At 42.9% G+C, this 12,863-nt stretch overlaps 1 protein-coding gene across 1 annotated transcript in view; it reads right to left on the bottom strand.

The window, feature by feature from the left end:
* Positions 1-12,863, bottom strand: part of LOC145410337 (eEF1A lysine and N-terminal methyltransferase) — a 106,079-nt gene that overhangs the window by 2,642 nt on the left and 90,574 nt on the right. Inside the window, exons 12-13 of the mRNA XM_080280475.1 lie at positions 4,377-4,512; positions 1,911-2,039 (exon numbers count right to left, since the gene is read on the bottom strand). Coding sequence (XP_080136601.1) covers positions 1,911-2,039; positions 4,377-4,512 — 265 coding nt within the window. The remainder of the gene's footprint in view (positions 1-1,910; positions 2,040-4,376; positions 4,513-12,863) is intronic.

The raw sequence follows: 12,863 nt of genomic DNA on the forward strand, positions 1-12,863 counted from the left end.
CTATCTGTCTCACTGCAAATAATTGATCCAAACATCCTCGTTCCTCCTTCAAAAAGAAGAAAAAAAAATACTGCTTATGAGAGGAAAATCATTGTAAAAAAAATATACAGTATCTGTTTTAGGAGGAAAGACAAGGAAAGGAGAGTGTAGAATCTCCCTGTATCTCTATTCTTTCAGCAAAAACAAATATATGTTTATGACAGGGAACTGATCAGTAATATGAGATTTTCACTCCAAATGACAGTAACAACTGTACAATAAATAAATGTTGTGATATTTTAAAACACATTCCCCCACTTATAATAAGGACTGCTGTTAACTTAACATAAGAACAGCTGGGCCTAATTACACACAGTAATTACCGTTCACCATCCACTCACTCGTTAATGCTGCTCTCGGGTGTCTGTCCTTTCCTTTCCTCCTTCCTTCTTTCTTTCCTTCCTCTTCTGCCATTCTTTACTTCATTCTTCCTTGTCCTTCTGCCTACGGGTGAATTTACACTCCCTCTTCTATCTGTCTTTCCTTTGTTCTTTCCTCTTCCTTCTGTCTATGGGTAATTTACACTAAGTGACACGCCAAATGGTTTCCTGTACACCAGGACACCATTTACTATGCTGGGTAGTAACCATATAGTCAAATTATGGCGCCTGATGGTTTAGTGGGTAATTACAGCACTCCAATCAGATTGAGCTGGTGAAGGTTTATATCCAAGGGATGCCTGGAGTGTATTGCTCACGTAATGCCACTCAGGGATGAGTGAGGCTGGTTGCTCTCATCTTAAATGTCTGGACCAACTTGTCTAGCCCCAGGCTCTTACACTCCTCATGGGGCAACGTAGGACTGGATGATGGATGGATGGATGGAATTACTCAGACTAATGAAAATGGTACTATTGATCAACTTCCACCTCAAACTATTGGTATAATAATGGTACAGTATTTTTGCTCCTACTTATCCTCACATGCTTAGAAACAATCTGTACGTACCAACCCTCAGGTATTTATGTAATTATACTGTATAGTGTACAGAAAATTCTTATTGTATGTGGCATTTTTTCACATTCTTTTATGTTACTAACTCCACGGAAATTTACAGAAAAATTGCCGGTTAATACTCCACTGTTACCTATAAAGCTGAACTGTCAGTTCCCCCAATTTATAGTGCCAAATGTAATTTTAACCCCTTGCCACCAGTGGATGGCTATATCCGACACGATATTGGTGGGGCGTGGATGCCAGGTGTCGCATATGACTGCAAGTGTTTTCGCACCACAATTCGAAGTGGCCGCCACTTGATCTCATCACCAAAGGGTAGGGATAGACTCCTGCCACCTGAGGCAAGCACACCTCAGTCATCTCTGTGACTTTGCCAGGTGCAGGATGATGTTATCTTATACCTCTCATCCAATTCCACTCCTGCCTCACATGGACTCCTTGCTTCATCCACCTCTGCCAAGCCTCTTTCCAAGGATACAAGGAAAGGGCTCAGTGATAGTACCATAGGGCGTACCCTGGATGCAACTGTGTCTAGTTTATCTAGTAATGAAGACACTATCATGTTGAGAGCAGAGCGAAAGCCTGGGCCATGCACACACACACAATACATCCTGCATACCGCACCAAATGTTACTTCCCTTCTTCTTGTCCTTATTCATCGATGCGACCACCTACAGGCCTGGGGACGCTTTTATTTGCAAGTAAAAGAGTTGGTGAGTAATATGGCTGTTGCTTCCTTAACTGCTATACTTTCTGAGATATTACGGTTTGAAAACAAGTAATTTTGGAAAAAAATGGCTGTACTGAGAGGGCGACCGCAGTATAAATAGCCTGGCGACCAGGGGTTAACTGTGATACTCTATTATGGAAAACATCCCTTCTGTATGAGGACTGGCTGTATAGCAAACAACTTACCTGGCTGTGTTAGGCAGGATGCAGTCAACTCCAGGAAGCAGGGCTCAACAAATGAAGGTGGAGGAAAGCTCATCCCTAGACTCATATCCTTGGAATCTACGTCAAACATTATGAAGTCGAATTTTGTGCCTGTGGAGTCAAATTGTGATAAGTGTCACCATCCACTCACTCAATATAGTGCTGCTCTCAGGTGCCTGCCCTTTCCTCTCTTCCTTCTTTCCATCCTTCCTCTTCTGTCTTTCTTTCCTTCTTTCCTCTTCTTTCTGTCTATGGGTGACTCTACACTGAGTGACAAGCCAAATGGTTTCCTGTACACCTGGAAACCATTTATTGTACTACTCTGGGTGGTAACCATATAACCAACTTATGGTGCCTGGTGGTTTAGTGGGCAATTAAGACACCCCAATCGGATGGAGCCGGTGCAGATTATATCCAAGGGGTGGTTGGGGTTTACTGCTCATGTAATGCCACTCAGGGATGAATGAGGCTGGCCATTCTCACCTTAAATGTCAGGACCAACTTGCCTAGCCCCTGGCTTCTATACTCCTCATGGGGCAACACTGGATTAGATGATGAATGAATGTTTATGTTCCTATCATTATTATGAAGCTCAACAGTTTAACCTTTATTGTATAGTAGCGAATAATAAATAGTGGAACATCAGCATCCAATGCCTATTTATCACTACCATAAAAACTGGGTGGACAAAACACACAATCATGAAAGGGAAAAGTACGAAAATAAAACTAACACGATGGACACACCTCTACTCACTCATCATTCATGTCTTAACCTTTTGGCTGTGACATACCTTGTGTAAGAAATTTCCAGTAGCCAGAGGTGTGCCTTCCAAAATCTCATTTACAGATGTTTTCCAAATTTCCCACATTTCCTTACGTTTATGTCTGATTAGTGGCCAAACTCAATGTGATTCAACGTCTATTTTGCACAGTGGTCAGTGATAACTCTTTCCTGCCCATTCTGACAACTTAAAAACAAGGCATCTGCAAATCATCACTATTCATATCTGGGGGCATCTGGAGTTTTCCAGTTGTTTCAATTTTAAGCAGAAATACAGATTTATATTACTGTATGGTAAGTACTGTATTGAAGATTCCTGAAGCAAAAAAAGGTTAATGTTTGCCAAATTTCCCTCACTTTGGATATCCACTCCCCTCACATTCATCTTCCACACTATACGCTGTCTCAGACGAAACTGTCCTTGCAACAATGCTTGTGGGGTACTGACAATTCTATCATTTGCTATGTTGGAGAAATGCAGTACAATATTTCAAAAGGTTACAGAAGCATATCTATTCATGTGTTCTCACATATTCACACCCTGTAGAGGTTCCTCTAATGATATATTCAGACTATCACTCAAAACACTGCCAGTGCAACACAATTTCAACATCCATTTCTCAGCTTAAAATTCCAAAACACCCTCCACGCTAATACCCATTCTTCAAGCACTGGGTGGGGGTGGGTCACTCCTCCGTTGGAAGAGAGTGGTGTTCCTTGGTTCTACTACATATCAATGACCCTTCAGGACCTGTAAAGCATGGCCTGAACTTGTACAGCAGAGCTGCCTGCCAACGTCGACTGTTCAAGCTGGGTGCTGACATACCACCACAGTCATACCATGCATACAATACCAGGCACAGTACAGTGATCTGAGAAAAAAAAATTATGGATACTTTCTGGTATATCAGGAAACCATTTACTATGCTGGGTGGTAACCATATAACCAAATATTGGCACCTGGTGGTTTAGTGGGTAATTATGGCACTCCAACCAGATTGAGCTGATGAAGGTTTATATCCAAGGGCTCCCTGGGGTTTATTGCTCACGTAATGCCACTCAGGGATGAGTGAGGCTGGTCACTCTCATCTTAAATGTCAGGACCAAATTGCCTAGCCCCAAGCTTCTATGCTCCTCATTGGGCAACGTAGGATTGGATAATGGATGGATGGATGGATATAAAACAAAGCCTTCCCATGCTTATGAGCCTAGGAAATCGACCCAACCTGGACAGAGGCACTGCCGCAGCCACCAAACAGCCCTTGTCTCCCCATTCCTCTGAAAGGAGGGTGGTGGGCTCCATTAGCACAAACCCTTCCACCTGGAGACACATTCCTTCAGTATTTTCTATCAGGAAGCCTGCACCTACTCTGACCTGCCAAGTCCTTTTTTATCCCTCCTTGCTGGAGAGACAAAACTCAATTGTGGACCACCTGAACACACATGCCCAAAAGGCAACAGAAACATTACACATAAACACTGGAACAAGCAACCACAGAAAGAAGCTGTTGCATCTCAGCTGCTTAGGCCTGGCATCACAAAAACATATCTCACAACAGACATGTAGCTGTAGCAACACACAAAACACTATTCCAGCACATACAACATATAAAAGACCAGATATGCACAAACAAAAGAAACACGATTAAGATCTTCCCAGCTTACCTTCTTCTACTGCTTTCCGAACATAGTCCAGACCATCATAGACATAAGCCTTCAGTCGGTGATCTGGCCGAAACCCAAAGAATCGTTGAGCCATATCTACCATAGCCGGATCTATGTCCACTCCTGTTACCTTTGTCTGTGAATTGTGAAAAGTAATTTAAATGATTTTAGACAATCATCATCATTAATGAAGCATTCACTTCACTGAAACCTACGTCTGAATTATCAGTCTATGAACCCCTAAAGTCCTATGGCTGTCGAACGAGAGTTAGGGAAAATGTCACATAAAATCCTATGGCTGTTGATGGTAGAGACTACCAAAAACAGGCGGTAGGTAGCACCGCCTCTTTAATAATGTATACAGGACCTGGCCAATGGGAACTAAGAGATCAGGTGGTGCGAAGCACGATCTGGTCCCCTCCCCGGATGTGGGGACCACCCCTCCTCCCAAGGCCATTGCTCCACCCCCATTTGCCCTATGGGATCCTGCCTTCTGTATCCCCTCCCACACAAACTACCCACCATACCCCTTCTAGACATTATTGGCTGTGCTTGGAAGACATATTCCCCCCCTCCCCCCCCTCCTGATGCCCTCCCACACTCTCTCCACCTCCCTATTTCCCCTTATTTCTCAGGGATACTTCATTCTCACCCATAGTGAGGAGTGACTTTTTTTTTTTTTTTTCTAAAGGTCGATTGTGGAGTAACCATTAGAATGTGAGAGTGAAATATAAATTTTCCGGTTTTTAAATCAAGCTCTTCAAACCTATGATACCAAAATTTACTTTGGTGCAATTTTTTTCCTCTCTCTATACATGAGGGGTAACAATTTTGATTTATACACGAAAGTTAACAATTTTTATTTCTGATGTTCCCTGACAGTCGATACTGCGGTAACTGTAAGTCGCATGAGAGTGAAACATACGTTTTCAGGTGGGTAAATTCAAGCTCTTGAAACCTGTAAGAAAATTTTTTGCCTTTAGTGAAAATTAAAAAACTGGACCCTTTTGCAGTTCTGGGGATAGGGCGAATGGGAGATTTGCGGTCTTTAGGAGTTATATCACCCCATCCACTCAATATATATACGGATGGGATGATGAGAAAAGTAAAAACACAAGTAATGGAGAGGGAGATGGTGCTGGTAATGAATGGCGATGGCTGGAACATCTTAAATCTGTTGTATGCTGATGATGCAGTACTGCTTGCAAATATTGTATGCTGATGATGCAGTACTGCTTGCAAATATTGTATGCTGATGATGCAGTACTCCTTGCAAATACCGGACAAGAACTTTGTAGACTAGTGCAGAGTTTTGCTAATGTCTATGAATGTCGTGCCTTGAGAGTAAATATAGAAAAGAGTAAAGTGAAAGCTACTGAGATAGAAGGTGGCTCCCAGTGTGATGTTACAGTGAAAGGAGAGAGACTGGAATTGGTGAGAGAGTTCAAATACCCAGGTACAGCGACAGAAAACAGGAAAATTGCAAAAGAAGTGGAGAGTAAAGTAAAACAAGGAAGGAAAGATGCAATGAAGGCCTTGATAAGAAACAGTGGTTGAGTGTTGCAGCTGCACGAGGCTTACATGAAGGAGTGTTAGTGCCAACTCTAATATATACAAGTGAGACTGGTGTGGTATGAAAATGAAAAGTCACAAGTGAAAGCAGTGGAGATGGGACTGCTGAGGAATGTATGTGGAGTACAGAGAGTGGATAGGATGTGGAATAGTGTGATTCGTGAAATATGTGGAGTGAGGAAGACTGAGGACACCAGAATCAAAGACAGTGTACTGAGATGGTACAATCATGTGGAGAGAATGGATAACAAGAGTGGTGAAAAAGGTACAGTACATCTGAGCAAATTTCAAGGAGAGAGGAGGCAAGGTAGGCCAAGAAGAAAGTGGAGGGATGTGGTTGGATGAGTGTGTGAGGAAGAGGGGTTTTGGAAGTAGGTGAGGCTAGGGGACCACCAAGAAATCGAACTGGCTGGATGAATGTTGTGAGACGTGCATGATCAGGGATTTGGCACTCCTTTTTAACTGGACAGCGTCTGGACTGACTATCAGATAGGTATATGTGAAGCTACAGAATATAGTGAATGTTTTTGGCATATCAGATAGAACAGGATTCCAGGGGCTTGAATGATGAGTGAAATGAAGTGTGGCCCATTGGACTGGGCAGACTTGGGCTGTCTGGACGTTGCTACTCCTCATCCTGCCCTAGGGTGGGAAAGGAGGTCTGGATGATGATGAATATATATATATATATATATATATATATATATATATATATATATATATCCATCCATCCATCATCCAATCCTACATTGCCCCATGAGGAGCATAGGAGCCCAGGGCTAGGCAGTTGGTCCCGACATTTAAGATGAGAATGACCAGCCTCACTCATCCCTGAGTGGCATTACATCAGCAATCAACCCCAACCACCCCCTGAATATAAACCTTCACCGGCTCAATCCGATTGGAGCACAATAATTACCCACTAAACCACCAGGCACCAAAATTTGGTTATATGGTTACCACCCAGCATAGTAAACGGTTTCCTGGCGCACAGGAAACCGTTTGGCTTGTCACTCAGTGTAGAGTCACACACAGGCTGAAAGAAGTGGAAAGAATGAAGGAAAAAAAGACAGAAGAGGGAGTGTAAAGTCACCCGTAGGCAGAAGGACAAGGAAAGAATGTATATTTATATATATATATATATATATATATATATATATACAGTATATATATATACTGTATATATCATCTCATCAGCCGTTTGAGTGTCCACTGCAGGACTGGCCTATCCTGACCGAAGTGGGGATGATACTGCCAATGTATCTCTACCAAGTGGCTTAGGCTGTCTAGTAGATTGTATGTAGGGTGAGAAGTGCTTGTAAGTGTAATTATAGTGTTGGAGTAGCTCTGGATGTGTGTGTAGTCTGTGAACCAAGTGTAATCAGCCCGTACAAGCCGACTGGGTGCAAGCATACTTTACAGTATGCAACACTGGTTCAACCACAGCACCCCTTGTGTCTGCCAATGCAGTACATGGCCTGAAGAACACTCCCAAAGTTTATTACCCTGGCGGGGTGCGAACCCTCGTCCTTCAGTGTACAAACATGTACACTCTACTGCAGAGGCTCCATAAATATATATATATATATATATATATATATATATATATACAGTACTGTATATGTTTCCATTCACTCACCATTCAAGCCCCCAGAATCCTGGCTCTATCTGAGGAGGAGGAGGAGGAGGAGGAGGGAGGAAGAGGAGGAGGAGGAGGAAAGCAAACAGCAACAGACCTTATGGCCCTTTCGAGGCTCCTTGTTACAGAGAAAACTATGACTACAAGATCTAACTCTACATACCGAAGGATAAGGATAGTAAAGTAAGAAGGCTCCCCCCACCCCCAAACCCTCCAGGAAAAAGGGAGAAAAACCACCAAGCAGCATGGAAAAACCGATATGGAAATTTCATAGGAAATACTGGAAAGGAAAAGTCACATTCTATAATACTTTGTCTATAAGCTACCTGACTGAGTAACCTGAAAGAGAAGTAATCAAATAAACTAATAGTTACGGCATGATATTATAAACCGGTACATTGAGTTAATGGGAAGTCTGTGGACAAAACATCGAAACTACACACTGCACAGCATTGATGTTTAGCAGTGGTGCGGCAGCCTTGCCTGGCGCTTTTAAGGTAGGCAGCAGTTAATCAGGCTCTAGCTCTGTTCACTCCACTGAGACAAGGAACTCTCCTATGTGGGACAAGTACACAAGTTTCCTCCTGAAGCAGTGACCCCTGGTACATTAAAAAAAATCCCAATGGTGGTCACCTGACTAACAGGGCCCCTCAGTGATCCACAGCCCATCACAAGTCGAAAGTGAGAGTAGTGACCATTAACCCCTAGGGTACGCAATTCTCCAGCCTCGACTGCCCCCAGGACGCAAAAACAGGCCTATTTTTTGACTTTCTCGAAGGTTAAAAGTTTTATGCCCAATTTATAGAGCTTGAATTTACACACCTGAAAATGCAAACCCCAACCTCGTAGATCCAACAGTTACCGAGCTATGGCCCGTCAAAGTTTATAATAGTTACCCATCACAGCCCCGGTGAGAAAGAAAATACGCTGCTCATACCTGTTTTCTTCACAAAATTTCGTACAAAAATCACCAAAATTATTTTTTTTGGTGTGTATTGATGTTATAAACCATTGTAATGTGCTTAGAAAAAAATAAAATGGTGACAAACCCCCCAATAAATATGATCAAGAGTAAAAATCTTCCTCCCTTCCACTACTCTCCCCAAACCTCCAATCCCCTCCCTCCCTTTCTCTTCCCTCCCCTCGCCTAACTTCCCCTTCCCCCTCCCCACCACGCCGAGCTGTCAAATCTAGCTAGGGAAAATAGTCATGAACCCCCCAATAAAAATATGACAAATAGTAAAAATTATCCTCCCCTCCCCACACCTCTAGTCCCCTCCCTCCCCTCCCCTCCTCTTTCCTCTCTTCCCTTCCCTCCCCTCGCCTAATCTCCCCTCCCCTCCTCTTTCCTCTCTTCCCTTCCCTCCCCTCGCCTAATCTCCCCTCCCCTCCTCTTTCCTCTCTTCCCTTCCCTCCCCTCGCCTAATCTCCCCTCCCCCCTTTCCCCTCCCCTCCAAGCTGTCAAATCTAGCTACTTTTCGTTTAGTTTCTTTTCGTTTTTGAAGACTCCAACATGCTTGCATGCGTCGGCATAAAATAAAATTTCTTTTTCAAGTGGGTTTCGAATAAAGATAGCTCAAATAACTGTGGTGTGCATATCTGTATGCAGACACGAATAAATTACAGGTAATGATTAAAAAACACGCGCCATAAAGCGTAAAAAATACGCAATATTCGAGGCTGGGGAGGTAAAGATACTGCGTGCTAGGGGGTGGGGGTGAGGGTAGGGATTGGGGTGGGGGGTTGGGGGTGGGGGGTTGGGGGTGGTGGTGGTGGGAGGTGGTAAGGCCAGGAGGGGGAGTATGGGGATGGAGGGATGGGAGGAGACCACCACCAGACACAAAGGAAGGGCCCCAGTGGAGTACAGGGACATGGAGGTAGAGTAGGGGGGAAATACCCTCCCCCAGTCATAGGGGGTTCCACATGGGAGAGGGGGATGCATGAGGAGGGTGTGGGAGTGGGGGTGGTAGTGGTAAGAGCGTGGGAGGTAGGGTAGCAACAGGGTAGTGGGGTTGAGGGACGTAGCAAGAGGGAGGTGGGGGATACACCCCTCACCATAGTTCTGATTGGTTAGAAGCCCTCTGCATCACAGTTGGGGTGGAGCCTGCTGCCGCCAGTTTTTTGTGATTGTTGCACGATAGGTGTTGCTCGTCCTTTTAAGAAATTGCACAAAAAGCCTGATCGATGAGATTAGTACTTTAGGGATTAACTCAGGGTTATCTGTGCAGATCCTAATCTGTGCTTATATTACTTTCTTTGTATTGGGGAGATTGAAAAATATATAAGATAGGTGTCTTAGACAAAAGGGGACTGCACAGTGCACAGTGTGGATGTACAATGCACAGAGTGGATGTTTAGGGGTGGTGCGGCAGCCTTGCCTGGCGTTTTTTAGGTAGGCAGCAGTCAATCAGGCCCTAGCTCCGTTCACTCAACTGAGACAAGGAACTCTCCCATGTGGGAACTGTACACAAGTTTCATCCTGAAGCAGTGCCCCTGGTATGTTAAAAAAAAAACGATAGTGGTCACTTGACTAACAGGGACCCTCAGTGATCCACAGCCCATCACAGGTCGAAAGTAAGAGTAGTGACCGTTAACTCAGGGCTATCTGTGCAGATCCTAATCTGTGCTTACTGTATATTCCCTCATTTGCATTGAGTAAATCGAAAAATGTATAATGACGTGACGTGACGCTATGTTAAGTTTATGGGGTGTCCTGTAGACACGAGGGGACTGCACAATGTGGATGTTTAGGGGTGGTGTGGCAGCCTTGCCTGGCGCTTTTAAGGTAGGCAGCAGTCAATCAGGCCCTATGGTCAGACTCAAATATGAAGTCCATTTGGGTGGGGCCCGTGTGGGGATTTCCCTCTCTACAGCTCTGCCAAACCTCCTCTCTCTCTCTCTCTCTCAGTTGATTGTGAAAGTTGTTATATACTTATAAGTTGTGTTTTCTTCTATATTGTTTCAACCTTTTTTCCACACCACCACTGAGGTAAAAGTCTTGGCGCGTTTTTTTTTATAGAGGTTTCCCCAGTAGGCATAAGTCCTCTCTCTGATCTTTCTTCTAGAAAATACTTGTTCACATTGTAAATAAGTTCTTTCTCCCGACTGTGGAGCACACGAGAGCGAGTCGGAGTAGCTGCCATCGTGGGTGGGGATCAGGGAGAAAGTGACCGGTCACCTGTAGTCTGAGGTGGGTGTCCTTGACCTCTGGCAACGTCAGAAAGCGACGTTGTCACGTGGTGTGGAATTTATACAAATCATTGCTATTATCCTAAAAAGCGACACATTCATAGCACTATATTGCCTTATTTAATATATTTAATAAGTACAGAATATTTAATATACAATTTCAAATAGTAAATAGCTGACATATGACAGAGAGAGAGATAGGTACTGGGGTTGATGCGGCAGAGCTGTAGAGAGGGAAATCCCCTCTCGGGCCCCACCCAAACGGACTTCATATTTCAGTCTGACCATAGCTCTGTTCACTCCACTGAGACAAGAACTCTCCCATGTGGGAAGTGTACACAAGTTTCCTCCTGAAGCAGTGACCCTGGTACATTAAAAAAATTCCGATGGTGGTCACTTGACTAACAGGGACCCTCAGTGATCCACAGCCCATCACAGGTCGAAAGTAGAAGTAGTGACCATTAACTCAGGGCTATCTGTGCAGATCCTAATCTGTGCTTATATTACTTTATTTGCATTAAATAAATTGAAAAATGTATAATGACGTGACGTGACACTATGTACGGGTACGTTGTTTACGGGGTGTCTTGTAGACAAAAGGGGGAATTACACGTAGCTATAAAAGCAAGTTATTTGGACAGAAAAAGAGTCAGCTGAGGATTCTCGTGCAAATACTTGTCTATTTTGTTTTTGAATGTCTCAATTGAGATACTGTTCATGGTATCTGAGGGTAATCTGTTCCAGATACTGTATTTACAACTCTGTTAAAGAAGAAGTATTTTGCTTCATGGGATTGGAAATGCTTTCCCACAATTTTGCAGCCATTACTTCTGGTATGACTCGACCGGTCTATATCAAAATATTTATTCATGTCTAAGTTGTCATATCCCTTCATGATTTTGAAAACTTCCATAAGGTCCCCTCTTAACCTGCGCTTCATTAGGCTAAATAATTTAAGTTCTTCAAGGCATTCCTCGTATGGTTTGTTTCTAAGTTGTGGTATCATTTTTGTGATTCTTCACTGAATTTTCTCCAATTTTCAATGTCCTTTCTGTAGTACGGAGACCAGAACTGCACACAATAATCAAGATGGGGGCGCACTAGTGAGTTGTACAAGGCAAGTATGACTTTTCCCGATTTAAACTCAAAAGTTCTCCCAATAAAACCCACCAGCTTGTTTGCAATTTTAACCACCTTGGTGCACTGCTTACTTGGTTTTAGGTAATTTGATATTATCACACCAAGATCCTTTTCACTGTCTGTACTTGATTTAGGTAATTTGATATTATCACACCAAGATCCTTTTCATTGTCTGCACTTGATAACTGGATATTGTTAATTTTGTAATTTGCATGGACATTGTTACTTCCAATATGAAGTACTTTACATTTTTCTGTGTTGAATTTCATTTGCCATTTTTCTGGCCAGCTTGCTAAAGTATTAAGGTCATTTTGTAACTGCTGCCACTGTAATTTTGAAGTTACTTTACTGGTTATTTTAGTATCATCTGCAAATTTGGATACTTTACAATTTAGACCCTCATCAATATCGTTTATATATATAATAATAAGTATCGGTCCAAGTACTGAGCCTTGGGGAACGCCGCTGATCATATTATGCCATTTGGATTCCTTTCCATTTATCACAACTCGCTGTTTTCGGTCTGAAAGCCAGTCTTATAACCATTTCTGCGTATTTCCTTTTATTCCATGTGCTCATATTTTGCTCATGAGACACTTGTGAGGGACAGTGTCAAATGCTTTCTGAAAGTCGAGGTAAATTATATCTACTGCTCCTGAGTCATCGTATTTGTAAATATCATGGATGCAGTAAGTTAAGCATGAATGACGATGTCTGAATCCATGCTGCGAGTCTTTAATTATATTATTTTCTTCTAGATAATTAACTATTTTATCTCTTATGATATTTTCCATTAACTTGCACATTATTGATGTTATGCTGAATGGTCTGTAATTTCCTGGGTGCAACTCATTTCCTTTTTTGAAAATTGGTGTTACATTTGCTAGCTTCGATCTGCATAGAACTTTCCCAGTACTTAACGATTTATTGAATAAGACAGAGAGTGG

This window comes from Coenobita brevimanus, chromosome 85, assembly GCF_032717465.1.
Source record: "Coenobita brevimanus isolate Jiangsu-jjx chromosome 85, ASM3271746v2, whole genome shotgun sequence".
Classification (NCBI taxonomy): domain Eukaryota; kingdom Metazoa; phylum Arthropoda; class Malacostraca; order Decapoda; family Coenobitidae; genus Coenobita; species Coenobita brevimanus.